The 15,818-nt window shown below is 44.0% G+C and overlaps 1 protein-coding gene across 7 annotated transcripts in view; it reads left to right on the top strand.

The window, feature by feature from the left end:
* The first annotated feature begins 1,894 nt into the window (after positions 1–1,894).
* Positions 1,895–15,818, top strand: part of Cadm3 (cell adhesion molecule 3) — a 56,876-nt gene continuing 42,952 nt past the window's right edge. For 2 of the 7 annotated variants that reach the window (XM_074047740.1, XM_074047741.1), the window contains exon 1: positions 1,895–2,147. In XM_074047740.1, coding sequence (XP_073903841.1) covers positions 2,066–2,147 — 82 coding nt within the window. In that variant the 5' untranslated portion in view covers positions 1,895–2,065. The remainder of the gene's footprint in view (positions 2,148–15,818) is intronic. The other 5 variants (XM_074047736.1, XM_074047738.1, XM_074047737.1 and 2 more) reach the window with 5 other exon arrangements.

The raw sequence follows: 15,818 nt of genomic DNA, 5'->3' as shown, positions 1-15,818 counted from the left end.
CCTCTCTTGATCCTACTTAGATGATCTCTAAAGTTTGTCTAGCTCCAAACATAATACTCTTTATCCACCAAGACCTTTTAACTAGCCTGAACCTTCCCACTGAAGCTGATTCTTTTTGAAAACACCCTCCCTTCCATCAGCATGACTAACCTTATGCCAAACTGGTCTCACCTCTGTCATAAAATCCACTCTTCCCTTTATTTCCTCCCACCACCCACTCTAGAGCCCAGGCCCTTCCCTCCCTTACATCTAGGTTTCCCTATCTCTACACTACTCTACCCCTCCATCTGCTCATCTGAAAGACTCCAAGATGGCAGAAAACTGCAGGGAGACAGAATGGTTTGAAGTCACTGAGATATGTTAAAAATCAGGCAAATGAGACATGCAAAGATGGACTATACTGCCCTCCATTATTTATTGACTGTCCTTTTTGCAGAGATTTACTGGTTACAAAGTATTTCCCACGTCCTTGTCCTTGAGTTCCTAGGTAATAGGAACATTATCTACATCACTGAGAGAGAAAAAAACCTTGTCTTAGAGAGGGTAAGAGTGTCCAGACATTAAGGATTAACACAAGAAAGCATGGTCATCAGCACAGAAAGGAGGGTGGTCCAGGAGCTGGAAGAGAGGCACTCACCTCAAAGTGGAAGATGCTGTAAAACCTTGCTGTTCCATATCCTCCTCGCCAACACTGCCTCCTTTACTAGCATGTCTCAGTGTAACCCGGGGTGGGACTTTTCATCTTTTTTGGGGGGTCTTATTTGTACCTGTATAATTAAGTGATTATATCAGGTATTTTCTAAGAACTCTTACCGTATCTAAAATTCTTTCATTCTAGGATTCTAAAATTTAGAAACTTATTCCCCAAAGCTAAGTTTCAACAAAACTAACTCAGAAAGATCCTTTTTTGACACATACCAAAACTCTTCCAGAGACACTCAATCACAAAGAACAGCAAACACCAGGGACCTGGGACTCTTCAGCAGAGAGCAACTGCAAACACCCTGCCTCTCTCATCCATCTTATATCTAGCCTCAGGGACAAGAACTCCATTAGTCACAGAAGCATTGGTCTTTAAGAGGGTCTGTGCATCAAACATTCACCTTGAGATCTTACTAACTAAAACTTGAGAAGGAAAGAAAAGACCATCTAAAAAGATTAAGAAAGAAGAAAAAATATTGAGGGGAAGGGCTGGGACTCAAGAGGTGTAAGAGAGTTAAAAAAGAAAATACTGAGTTGATTTGTAGGCTGCTTGGTTGGGCTAGGGTCTGAGATAATTATTTGACAAGGGTTTGAGATATGCCTTGGTTCCAGTGACCTGGGGGTCACCTGGAAAATGCTTTTCTAGGGAGATTACCTGGGGCCACAAATTGTTGCTGGACAGAGGTAACTAGGGGTTCTTAGGTAAAGGAACTAGGGATGTTAGTGTTTAGGAGACATTGAGGGTAACTAGTTACCTATTGGGGAGCTATCCCTGATCACATTATTGATAATGGGAGCCCGGGTTGTGGGGGATCCCCAGTTGCTTAAGGAGAAGGTGGGGTTGGAGGATCTCGGGCTAATGGGCACGCCCTTGCCCAGGCCTGCAGTGGCCACTCTCGCCAGCTGGCCCACCGCCCTGACCGACTCCCCTCCTTCCACCCCAAGTCTAAGAGGGGTGCCTGTGGGGTCCCACTGCTGAGCCATATCCCTCCCTCTGCTCCACACCCGAGAGCCGCGCAGGCGGAGCTCCCGGGGGAGAAGATGGAAGGCACCACGAATGCGCGGAGGGGGTGTGGGAGACGGGGGGAGCTGGGAATGCGGCAGCCTGTCCCCCCCGCGACCAGCCCAGCCCCCCGCCACCCCCCCTCCACCTCCAACTGAATGGTTTGCTCCGAGCGCCCTATTTAATCCCAGCGACTGCAGCACCGCGCCGGCTCCCTCCCGGTCCCCGCCTCGGCCCCGGGCTTGGAAGCGGCTCGGGGGCGCCCTTTTGGACAGCGACGTCGTCTACCCCCTCCCAAACCCCAGCCCCTGGAGACCCAGGCTCGCCAGCGCCCAGCCAGGGAGGCGGCCGGGAAGCGAGATGGGGGCCCCCTCCGTCCTGCCCCTGTTCCTGCTTTTTGCCTGCTGCTGGGCGCCCGGCGGGGCCAACCTCTCCCAGGACGGTGAGTGAGGGAGGGGGCGGCGCCAGGGGAGGTGGGGAGTGACCCAAGGCGGGGATTCGGACCCCGAGTCAGACGGAGGGAGCCTGTTGGCTTTGTTTGGCACCAAGGGTTCAAGTCGCCAGCCGCTGTAATACCCTTGTGCCTGTCTCTGAGCATCCCTGTCTCTGAGGACCGTGGGGTGTGCCGGCGTGTGCATCCTCCGGTGTACACCGTCGAGTGTGTGTCTGCGTGTGCACTCCGGGTCTGCATCTCGGGGTTAATGTCGATTAAGAGCAGCCTGCCGGGGTCTGGATGTGTTGATGTCCGTTTGTGTCTGGGTGTGCGCGTCTGTGTTGGTGTCTGGTTCTGCGTTTCTGTGTCAGTATCTGTGTGTATGTCTGTGTCAGTGTGTGTTGGGGGCGGAGTGAGATTTGTCGCTGTTTCAGTCAGGGCGTGTGTCGGGTGTTTGTGTGTGTATGTCTGTAGGATGTTTGTGTGTGTATGTCTGTAGGGGTTGGGTAGCCAGAGCAATCCCGCAAACAGCTGTATGCAAACATTTCTGCTCCCCCGCCCGTCCCCCACCCGCGGTGGAGCTCCAAGTGGACAGAGAACCGGGCCTGGGTGAGGCTGGTAAGGGGGGCGTGGGCAAAGAAGCGAGGGGGGGGGCTTCTCCTTGGAGCAAAACAACAACACAGGGCAGAGGGGGCCCCAGTTTGGCTGTATCCCTACCCAGTGGCAGAATCTGGGAAAAGAAATCTAGACGGGCGGGGGTCAGGGGTAGGTTGGGCAAAAGGAAAGATCGAACTATTTGGGGAGGGGGATAAAAGGAAAGCCTAACGCTTTCCTGGGCTGACCATTAATTTCTCCAAATTTGAGGTGAGGTAGCCTACCTAACCTCTTTGCCCCAGACTGCAACTCAACCCTTTGGTTTGTATTGGTAGAGAGATGAAGGAAGCAAGTGGGGGGAGGGAGGAGAAAAGAGGCGGGGCCAGGGGTGAGGGGACTTGGGGAAGAGCCCCTCCCGCCCCAGGCAGGGCTATGTAGGTCAGCGCTGTGGGGGCACCTCAGCTTTCTTAAAGGCTGCTGACAGTTAATGTGGTGGCACGGGGGCAGTTTGTAGGGAGACCAGGGAGGGAGTCCCAGCTCAGAGCCTCAGGTCCCGGGAGGAGGGAAGGCTGGCTGTGGAGGGACTAAAGGAATGCATTCTCCTCCTCTCTCCCTCCGCCTCCGTCAGAGGTGGGCTGGAGTGGGGGAGGGGAAGAGGGAACAGGACCTCTGCGGAGCAAAGGGAAGTGGGGAGAATTGGGGGAGGGTGGTGGCTATGCCCGGCCAGATGCCAACGAAAAACAGAAAGAACCGCAGGGGAGGAGAAAGGGGAGGCGGCTCCTGGGCGATGGACCCACTGGCCAGCAGGGATGGGCACAGGGCGGGGCAGGGTGGAGAGAGGAGGGGTTGGAACTGAGGAGGATGATGTAGAGAATTTCATCCCAGGAAAGCAAGCAAGAAGACAGGGTACTGGAAGAATTATAGCTCCACCTTGCCTGACCTCCCCCCTAACCCTTTCTACAGGGTAGTAAAGGAGCTTCTCCTAATAGGGGGACCTGGGGATCCCCTTCTTACAGTTGACTGGCTGACTTCTTCCACCCTCTACTTGTCAAACTCCCCAAAGGGAGTTTCTACCCCATCAGCACAGAGACAGCACTCCCTTTTCTCCCTTATATGGAACCTCCTTCCCCAGGGGACTGTACTGATGACCCTACTCAGAGTCCTGAGGGAGAGCAGGCTAAGCACAAGGCTAAGACAGGCTGCTGGCTGTTTGTGCCTCAATAATGGCCGTCCTGCTAGGCCTTGACTTTCATCTGCAGCCCTTGGCTTTCTCATCCTGCTAGTTGAGTTAAAGAGGCAAGTGTCACCCAAACAACAAGTGTTTGGCAATGGGAACTGATGGTATCAGGTTGGAACCTGAAAAGAGAAAAAAATGGCATCCAAGAAAGCTTCAAGCTCTTCTATTCCAGGATGTAAACATCAAAGACTGGAGTAAATCTGTAGAGTAACCAAGTCCTTCACCTGTTCTTTCTTGGTCTTCAACTTGGTGGCCCAGCCCATATTCAGGCTTGAAGTTGAGAGAAAGAGAACTACACTGTTCTCAAGTTCAGAAATATATCTTAGAGCAGTGGCTTGAGGGAAAGAGTGGAAAGGAGTAGCTTCTGAATGGGGGATTTAAGTGAATAGGTAAAGAAGAGGGAGATGGGGCTAGGAGTCCCTTTCCAAGGAAAAGTCAAATCAAGCATAGTTTTCCTTGTGAAGCATCACATCTACAGATAGTGGATGTTTGTCTACTGTGCAGTAGCTCAGAATGCACTGATTTACAAGACATAACCACAAAACAAATTTTAAATTAACTCTGTCCCTTGATCTCTGGATCTAAAAGGGCCAGGTCTGATGGGGGAGATAGATATGTAGATTTTATGCTCATGAACACCAACCCCAAGGCCATTCTAACCAGGATCATTCAGGAAGTGTATCTATACCCCTGATTTGCCCATGGCCCTTGAACAGGGAGCTATGTAGTACATATCTTAACTGGTAATGTCTGACCCAAACTAGGAGAGATGTGGTATGAAGGCTTAAGGACAGAATAACTTAATATGCTAATGCTTGGGTGGTCAAGGCACTGTGGTAAGGTAGGTGTGTCCATTTAGAATAAGAAAACCAAACTTCATGTGCTACTAGGGTGTACAGCTCCCTTGAGTATAGTATAAATTTTAAGTTCATAAGGCTGAAGAGGGATTGAGAAGCTGGAAAAGGACAAACAACTGATATATGAATCTGGCCATTAGTGCTGTGGCTACAAGCTCAAGAATTTACCACCTGTCCTTCCTTCTATTTCTCCACTAGTATTGGCAGAAGTTAGCAACTCCAGGTTTGAGGGATAAAAGGCCTAGAACTTAATGCACCCTGTGGTCATCTCTCCAGTGAATAACTTGTCATTCAACACTGTGACCAGCATCCTTTGGTTTTTCCTTTCCAAGTTATTTTCAGTGCTCTAGTGTAGACACAGATGTATGGAGAGCCTTGCTTTGCTTCAGATCAGGTTATAGCATTTTAACCGTGTACTTCACTGTCCCACACATGAATGTCTTTTTCTTCCCAATGACCTTCTGTCCACTGCTATCCATTCTGCAGCCCCCTGGCCAGGTGCCCAGTATAGAGATCATGCCCAATGTGCCAGAGAAGTTCTGGCCCTCTGGTGCTGCCAACAGATCTGCTTGGCAGCTCTATCAACTCTGCCCAGTTTCTGTTCCTAGTTGCAGCTGAAACTGTTCTGTTCCTGTTCTCTTCCTATTTGTATCTATAACTCTTAGAAAGGATTTTCTCTCTTTTAAGACATGTGCATCTCTGGCACAGGAAAGTTGAAACAATAAGAGAGACTCTGGAATAGCAGAGTTCGGTTAATTCCGTGAAGAACTATGTCTGGGCAGCCTTGCTGGTTTTAGTAGTTTCCTCTAGGGCAGTGGTTTATCACTGAACCCCTTTATCAAATAAGTAAAATGTTCATAGAAAAACTGCTCTTGCTAAAATACAAAAGTAAGACCTGGAGTCTTTGACCCCTTCTTCTTGGCTTCCCTATAATCCTTAAACCACAACCTGGAGTTCTGCTACACAGCTCAAAATCCTGTACCTTAGAATGAGGTAACTTGCTGTCCTTTAGATATTCTCTCTGTCCTCTTTCAACTGAGGAAAAATGAAGGTCCAAATCTAATTTCAAGAGTGTTGTGTTGGAGATATCCAGTATTCACTTGGATTGGGTGACTCACAGTTCTGCAGCCATAAAATTCCACAGATGGCATCTTTTTGGTGTTCTGGTCATTTTGAAATGACAGAGTGGGTAGTTGTACCATTGCTTTGTATATCCTTAAATTTGATTTTGGTATGCATACTCCTTGCTGTTAATATACTTTCTTGTGATTCAAATAATATGTAGAATGTGATCAAAAGCTGCTTTTCCTTAAGTCACATGCTATGAAAAAGACTCTTCACAGTTGTCACCAGAGGAATAAAACCTTTGGGGCTGTACCTTGTCACATTCTTCACTTTTTCCTACTCCAGTGGAACTGTCTACTGACTCAGTAACCCCTTTTTGCCATCTAATTCTCAGCAACGTATCTTCTTCTAAGGATGGCAATCTAGATTCCAGATTCTCCTTGAAAGCAAGCTGTGGACTGGACCAGCTCCTTACTGACTATTGAATCAAAATCCAGGATATTAGAAAGTTTGAGTAATTACTCCTTCTACTACTTCTTCTGATTTGCAGTGTTGGAGATTGAACCCAGGACCTCATGTGTGCTAGGCAGGGTCTCTGCCACTGAGCTACACCACAACTCTATATCTTCTTTTATTTTTCATGTTAAAATTCAGTGTTTCCTGTTTAACCATTGGCTATATGCCAATATTCTGGAACATTTTGTTTCTTACATGGGGTCATGTCCTAGTGGTCTACCCATAGACTCTGAGAATAGCAATCCCCATGGGAATGCCTATGAGAGAGAGAGAGAGAGAGAGAGAGAGAGAGAGACAGTACAGAAAGAGTCTGGAGTAGCAAACCATCATGAAAAGATTCAGGTCACTAAGAAGACAGTCAAATTAAGTTAAATTAAGAATAAACACCCTATGTCACTGTAAAAATGACACTGTAAATGGGAAGAGCAAGACTCAGGGTAAAGAATCACTCCTGTCTCCAGGATCAACAGTAGTGATGATTTTTCACAAGGTTAGAATTAGCTGATGCTCAAGGCTCTTATAACTATGCAAGTATAAACCCAGTCCAATCCTGTTACATATAACAAGGATATCCATCCCTTCTAGAACAGAGAAGCCAAGCTCTCAAGAGCCATACATATATGAAACTGTTGAGTTTTTGTACAACAGAGACTCACTAAAGCTACATATTCTTCACTGAAGCAAGTGTAGAAGAAAGAGACATTATTACTCTATCAAAATTTCCCTAAGTATAAAAGACAGTGACCAAATTTCCCAACTAATACGGAGAGTTCTAAGTCTTCAAGGATAATACCTTCCTTAAGGGGTAGGATTCCATATCTCTCCTCCATGTAGGATCAAGTATGTACTGTTGATAACAATTTGGGAGCATATCAGGGCACCTAGGTACATTTAATAACACATATAAGGATAGCATATAGTTTGGTTTCCTCACACCTTAGTGTTTCTGGAGGTGGGGGTGGGCATTACAGGCCTCGTGTACTGTTTCCTTCATTTGAAATTAAGATTAATTTTAGTATAACAAGTTATAGTAAGCTAACTACACTATTACCACTACTACATAGGTATTTGACATAATTATAGATACTCATGTTCAAAATCTCAGTATGGTGAGGGTCCTCATATTTTTGCATCATTTCTTGTGTACATATCTGACAGTTTCAGGCAAAGTCCTTCAGGGAGACTTTTGAACAAGTGATGGGTATATCATAACTCTAACAGAAGCCCTGTTGTCTGTTGTTAAGGTTGGTATCCATGAGAGCTGGCTGCTTTAACCTGTGATCCAGTTTCCCCTTGTCAAACAACCTACCTGTGCTTTGAGCTATCCATGGTACTAGCCCCTGACAGGGACACTCCAGGCTCTTCTTGTTGCTCTCCATGGTCCTACTTTATCTCCAAACTTCATAATCTCTTTACTCTCCACAGTGCAGCCCTCAGAACAGAGCCGGAATTTTCCTCCCTCTGCCACAAATACACACACATGACTTGGTTATGGCCTCTGACCTGCTACACGGGGGACCAAACTCTGAGATACAGATCTGTTGAGTCCTCATAGCCATCTAATCCACTGCACAAATGTGACAGAAGAGTGAATAATTCCCAATTTTTTAAAAAAAGCGCATTTTGAAATATTCAGGAAACTAGGGTCTCCAGTGACCTCAGATGGCCTCAAAAGAACTATATATTTTACTCCACCTGGACTTATAGATTAAAAACAGAAGTACAAATAATCATGTTCTAGATTGAAACAGTATTGCTCATATATGATAAGCATATTTACACTGCAGATGTGGAATGTAAAATGAGTCTTACTCAGTTCATAAGAATGTATCTCTCAACAGTACTCAGAGCCTGATGACCCACTCTATTCTGTTATGGTGCTTATTTTCCTTTTCCTCTCACCCTTAGTAAATGCTAAAAGACAATGTGCAATACTGGGTAATTTGAATAGATGATAGAGGAATTGAATATGCAAGAGGCAAAGAAAACTAATATTAGAACCCTGATTCACTTAACTCACTTTTACAGACATCCTGTAAAAACAAAATAGCCTTAAATAAAATTGTCCCATCCCAGAGTCCAGGTTCTTAGCTATATCTCAGTAGACATGTCTTTAAGCTGGAATCTGCTAGTCTTTGAGGGTATCTGCCAATAAGATGATGATGTCAGAATGGCAAGGAGCCAAGAATGTTCATCCCCTGTCAGTCTTAGACTAGCCAGCCTGTTCCTCACATCATATTAGAACTACACAAACTCCTCTTCCCTTAAATGTTAACTGCCCTATGTCAAATTCTGCATGATTGGTCATTTAGTAGTTATATTTTTGAATGACCTAGATCAGAGTCTAGGTGAGGAGGCAGGTTTCCAGAATGAATTTCCAGGAGCCCTCCTTCATTTCCTCATTTTAAACAAGATGCTTCATTCCTTAAGGACAGGTAATGGGAGTGATTTATCTCTATCGGCGAGCCTTCTGGAAGACAAAATTGAGGTTATGGTAACAGCTGGAGTATCTTGCATGTACTCATTTCCCTAAGCCCCCTGTTCTAGTGAAGAGAAAACATTTTTCAAAACAGATTCAAAAGCAGAGATTCCAGCTTTTTGTCAGTATACCAATCATCCCTCTGTGTGAATGCTTATCTCTAGGATTCTTTAACCTTCTCATTTCTCTTCATCTTTCTCCTGGAGGTCTCTGGGAGAATGATAAGAAAAAAATGAAAACATTGTATTCTCTAAGGATTTATTTCCTTTTCACCAGCTAGACTTACATTAATTGTGTATTGATTGCTAATTATAAGCACCGTTAGTTCATTTACTTCTGGTTCAGGGTCAAGAAGGTCAGGTGTATCCCTTTGCCCTAGCAAAAAGGAAAAAGAATGAAAAAAAGAGAAAGAAATGAAGGCTGATATCTCCAAAGCCATTCATCTCTAAACTGTTACTTGTCCTTCTCTTTTCTTCATGTAGTCCCAGGATAGAATGAAAGCTAGTATGTCCAATATGGGATTTCACTGGGAATGTGAACGTTCTTATTTTGTATGTTTATTTTTCATCTTCTATCCCCTGGTTTTTTGCTTCCAATTCTGATTCTAGAATTTTAGCCAAAGCCTCAGAGAGGGTTAAAAAAACTCCTGAAGGTGAACTAGTTTATTCAGTCTCTGACTTAAAACACCTGCTACTTCTTGGAAACCCAGAAAGACTCTAATAAGTACATCAATGACAGGTAACTTGGGATTTATCATCATGTTCTGTCTTTAAGGAGCCTGAGGCCAAGTTCTTCTGTTATTATAAAATGAGGGGCCAGTTGTACCATCTGTTCCTAACCATTTGTTACCCACAAATGCAAAAATTGCACTGGGACAATAGCACTAATTCTTACTAGTTTTTATATTCCATAAGAACGAAATCTTTCTAAGCACATATTACATGTTTTCCCTTTAATCTGTATTCTATAATCTCACACAAATATACTTGAAAAAATCATCACTAAGCCCCTGAGCCTCCCATATTTTCATTTATCCTCAACTGCTGCTCAATGCCAACTTCTTTCTGGTTTCCAAACCCTGGAGTCCAATGTCAGTGACAGATGGAGTGAGTCTCAGCCCTGGGGAGGATAGGATTCTGGTCCTCTCCTGGGGAGTTTGAGCAGAAGAAAGAGCCCAAATTCTGCTTTGGGGAAAATATCCGAGCTTAAGCCATATGGTTTTCTGGAAGTAAGGGGTTCTGATTAATTTGGGCAAGTGAAAAGTCCTCTGTATCTGGGTCATAATAAAAAGCTGTGTGTTGTGTCAGGAAAAATAAAAACAAGGATATGAATAATGAAAATCATAATGTGTTGTGTGTGTGTTGAAGGGCATATGCTGAAGGAGAGAAGAAGGGTAACCAGGTTGGAATATGCATGCATCCCAGGGAACAAAAACAAGTGTACCCACATCAAAGATGAGACACTCAATGAAGGTTTAAGAAGAGGAAGAGATCTGTCAAAACAGCATTATTTGCCTAGTTGGCGATTGTGAGATCTGTAGACTTGGAAGAATGTGTATGTTTCATGGAAGAGTTCCCAAGAAGGCACAAAGAAGGCTAATGTGAATGATGTGCCACTCTTAAAAATGCAGATTTTTTTAAGTGAGAAGAATGGAGGGCAAAGACTAAATCTCAGGCTTGGGGGATTCAGGGAAACTAGAGTAGTGTGGGTGTACAGAGTGGAACACATTTTTCTTCATGTACCGTTCCTAACCATTGCCCTGAACCTGTCCTCCACACCCTGACTCTGATCATCCAGTAAAGGGAAGCAGTACAAACAAGTCAGGAAAATGAGAACCAGCAGACATAAATGCTTTCTTGCCTGCCTTCTAACAAATTAAGCTTTTTCACAGCATTGCTATCCTACCACACCAAACCATCAACCTGAAATATCTAAAGTACAACATAAAGAGCAAAGGAGAATGAGATGGAGCCCATTAGGAAGGGGAAATCATCCATGCATTCAAACAAGTATTGAGGCACTAGGATAGAAACTAGAAAGCAGGAGCAAAGTATATGGACCTGGACTGAGATGTTTCATCCTTGGGAAATTCATTCTTTACTTCTTCCTGCTTTTCTGGGCTTCCCTGCCCATTCCCAGTCTCTGTCTTCCCACACTCTTCCAATGGGCTACATTAATTCCATGTTTAACTCTGTTAGGTTTCCTTTTCCAAATACATTTCCTAAGATGAGTTCCCCTTCCCCTTCCCAGTTCTACTACATATGTGTGTAAGTAGCAAGTTTAATTTAAATAAAGGGTATAAAATTCCCTTACTCAATTTAGGGGGACATCCAAAAGTTCAGAGAAGGCCTAGCCTCCTGACTGTCTGTTACATTAGAATTCAGAGCCCAAGGCAGACTTGTCCTGATTTCTGAAGTATGAGATCTCAGTGGGAAGGGAATGAGACGAGGGGTAAACAGATACTCCTAATATGACTCAAGGCTATTATCATCCCAATAAGAGTCAGTACCTGCACAGAACCTGCTCTCTAGGAGAAGTTCTCACTGAGCCATCCCTGTGCTCCTGCCTTCACAGCCTCTTAGTGCATAGCGCTATAGGCTTGCCTAGAGCACACAGCCCTGCCCCAAAAGCAAGGAACTAAGGCAAAGAAGGGTATATTTGGGATCAGATCCCCTTTCCTTTTTGTTTCCCCACTGCCATTCTCCTTGTAACAACTCAGTATTGGCTGCAGAGGGGCTTGTTTTGGTTGGGGGCCAGCCCAGGGCTCCCTCTCAGTGCTTAATGCACCAAGAACACTGACTCAATAGCAAATCAAAGCAACAGCTGTCTCCACCTCCTTCTCTGCCACCCACTTCCCAGTCTCTGCTCTTCAGAATCTTAACTAAGTCTCTGAAGGCCCCCCTCAGCCTACCACAAGCCCACTTTTGCCTCCAGATTTTTTTTTTCTTTCTAGCTCAAGAATAGGACATGCTCTTCTGCTTTTTTTTCTCTCATTTCTTCTAGATGCTGTCTCCCACTTCAGAATCAGGTTAGCATTCCTATGGCTGTCCACAGTGTACATTTCAAGAGGTATATACACAGACACAACACATGCACACACATTTGCATACACATACACACACACACACATACACACACACAGTCTGTCCTTACAGTTACTCTTGCCTAAGGACAGAGCAGTAGTTTCTACATATCATTCTCTTTTGTGGAACTAGAATCTGTCCATAAGGCCTGAAGTTTGTGAAGTTGTGCTATCTGACACATCTTCAAGATCTCCTTCCTTATCACAACTTCTCCAACCTGCTGGTGTTTAATAAACTTAATTCTATACCTAGGTATAGATCCTAAGGTTCTTCACTACCACATGCAGGAAGATGAGAAGTAAGGAGAGTAGCTATCACTGGATGGGAAATCACACTCAGCAACTTAGCCTCTGAATTAGCTATCCACCATGCCTGCTATAAAATGACAGTGGGTACAAAAGAATGGATTTATAACCATAGCTGCCACTTACTTCTGGGTAACCATGCACAAGTTATTAAACCTCTCTGAGCCTTGTTACCTCATTTTTAAAAAAAGAGAAGGTTGGGCTGGGGAATGCGGCTCAGTGGCCCAGTGCTGGTTTTATTCCCAGCATTGAAACACACACACCACACACACACCACACACCACACACCACACACACACACACACACACACACACACACACACACACACACACTGAATGCTACTTAGGATCTAGTCAACTCTAAAAGTCTATGCTTCCAAGAACCATAGAGGAGAAATTATTTTGGGTGAATGAAGTATAACAGAAAGAAAAGAGGAATTATTGAACTTTGGCAACAGTCAGAAAGGACATTAGTTTCACCCTGTGTGGTAGATTCTAAGAGCTTAGGAATAACCACCTCTGGCCATTAGGGGTCAGTAGAAAATGACCAAACATACAAATTGACTGCAGGACTTTAGGAAATATATAAAATATATTTCTTCTTGACATCTTGAAGTGTGATACTTTTTTCTTAACATTTGCATATGAAAAGTGTTTTTGAATCACTGGGTTTTTAATTTTTTTATTTTTTGGTGAGAACAAACAACACCAAAATAACATTTTCATTCTAACCCTACCCTCACACCTACCTCAGGCAAGCTAGCTAACTACTCCAAAGATGTCCTCCTTATTTAGCCTAGAAAAGCCTAGTCACAGACCATTGTAAGCCCAGGAAATGAAAGCCTTTCATTTTCGACCTGCAAAGAATGAACCAAAAGATGTTTACAAGGTGTACTATAAAATCTGCCTGAGCCCAGACTGAGCCATTCCAAACCTAAATCCCTGAATAATCTAAAAATGTGAGACAATGGTTTAAAAATCCTGGATCTCTGCTCCAGGCTTTGCCAAGCTAAGAGGTTAATCAGTATGATAAGAACTTCCTATAGTGAAGATTCTGTTCCCTACCCCTCTTTACCATCTATTTCCACTCATATCCCATATGCCTCTTAGGAGAGTAAAGCACAACCAACAGAGAATAGTGACTTTGGGCCGAAGAGGCTGCTTGATAAACACGACTCCAGAATGAAAAAACAGACAGCAACAGAAATACTAGAGGGGGGAACAAGTCAGAGCAAGGTCTGTGTTGGTAGCTCAGTCAGAAACAGAGTGGTTGGGAGGAAGGTAGCAAAGATCATGGAGGCAGCAGCAGAGATTTGACTGAGCCCTGAGGTTCTGAAATGAAAGTGAGCTGGAGCACACCTAAGCTAAGGAAAGGAGATCCTTGAGGACTTCCTGCTGCCTGTAAGGGACAGAACCTCATCCCTAAGGAACAACAGAGATAGAAGAAAACACACCTGAAAATACGTAGGGGTCCAGATGATAGAACTATCTCTACCTCTTATGGTCCAGCACCCCTCTAGCTGTGCTATATTCTTACAGACAAAGAATGGGGAATGTAAGGAAGAAGAAGCAAAGTTAGAAAGGAGTGGAGGCCAGAAAGTAAGAGATTATTTTGACATTCAGGACATAGAAGTCCTAGAATAGGAAACTACACAGTGATTTCAGTAAATGTGGCACAATTGTGGCTTCCAAAGAGTAACTGTAGGAAGGAAAGTGTAAAGACAGTCCTTTGTGATCTGAGTTTTTTGCTCTAAACTCAAAGTGACTCCCCCAAATCTTGGAGTTACTGTCTAAATCAGGATTCAGATGGAACGGGTCCAATTTCCTCCAAATGCACAATCAGACATTCACTGTCAAAAAGAAAAATGTGGCTCTGAGCATAAAGAAAAGCTCCAGTGGCTGAGTTCTAAGTCTAACTTTGCCATGACCATTCTTTTCTGTGGGTGACCCAGACATATATAGGAATTCATTAAGAAGCTGGAGTCCAGGAGGAGTTAGAGTGAGATCATCTGGTCAAGCTGCCTAGCAATGAGCTTCCTAATGGTGGATACACCATTCTAAAACTGGGTCCTTTCAGTATTCTGGGCCATAGTACCCAGTATGTTTTTCCCTCTGAGATAACACTCCTCTACCCACCTGTCATGGTAGTCGTGAGGAATAACAAGTAGGCTGGGATGAACAGTATTTTTAACTCTGGAGTTATAGAAATGCTGAGTCATCATCATCACCATCACTATCACCATCATCATCCACTCCTACTCAGGGAGCTCTAAAGTGAGGGAAGTGGGGCTCCAAACCCAAGCACCAGTGAGGTCAGCAGCAGTTATGCGGGAGAGCTTTGTCCCTTTATCCCATCATCTAAAATGTGCACCTGTGACTCTGTTGACAACACTCTGCCAATATATTGTAAGTGCCCAGAGCAGACAGAGCAGAGATGATATATAAACCAAGCAATCAAGGATGCTTGTGGACTGCCATGCTAGTCACTTAAATTGCAGACATAATACATTTTTATTCATTTGAGTCATTCATTTATTATTTGATAAATATTTATTGAGCACTTACTATCTGTTAGGTCCTGTGTTTGCAGTGAAAACTGAATCATAGGTGCCAATGCATGCTTTGAAGAGGCATGTTAGTAAGTCTCCAGTTTCCACCTCTGCTACTCTTAATATGAAATCAATTGAAAGGAAATCAGTGAATGAAAGGGCAACTTTGTCCTTTAAAATGCTGAGAATCCTAAAAATACTACCATGGATAGGTAAAACAAGAATTAAGAAACCTCCAAAACAATTGAGAGCCAACAAGAAGATAACCTTTCAATTCTCAGCATAGGTGTTAGAATGCTATATAAGCATGAGGCAAGTTTGTTAGTTTTAAATAAACGTGTCTGTTGCTTGGTTAACTATACAGTACCACATTGAAAGGCACTTAGTTACAAAATAGGCCCCAAAGTATAAATGAAGACAAATTAAAAAATCCAATTAAAAATGAAATTCAGTAGGTACAAATCACAGCACTACCACCACCATCACTACTAAACCCATTTCTAACTTGCTAATGTGTTATTTTTATCATCCTGCAGGTAAGTACTATGAATATTGTTTGGGTAAGCCATCCCTGGCCATCAATGAAAAAGGACTCTTTCTCCCTCTATCCATAACCCACTGCCATACACACAGAATACATGCTTCTGCCAAGGGAGGGAGGGCAGTGAAAAGATACAGAAAGCCTGAGCTTTGTGGTCAGACACATAAGTTTGAAGTCTGTTTTATCCCAGTCCTTGTTAGATGCATCATGTGGGCAAGTTTCTTAAGGGAGCTTGAACACATGCAGGACCACCAAGAAAGACTTCTTAAAAGAGGTGTTACAAAAGATAGGCTTTAAGGATAGACGGGGTTGAGACCTATGAAAATTGGTGAACAACACATTATCAACAAACATACAAAAGTGAATGGAGGGCTAGGTATGGTGGTGCACACCAGTAATCCCAGTTATGTAGGAGACATAGGTAAGGATTACAGTCTGACTCTGGCTCAGCCCT

Source organism: Castor canadensis, chromosome 11, assembly GCF_047511655.1.
Source record: "Castor canadensis chromosome 11, mCasCan1.hap1v2, whole genome shotgun sequence".
Classification (NCBI taxonomy): Eukaryota; Metazoa; Chordata; class Mammalia; order Rodentia; family Castoridae; genus Castor; species Castor canadensis.
Note: the sequence above shows the minus strand (reverse complement) of the source record. Positions and strands in the feature narration are given on the sequence as shown.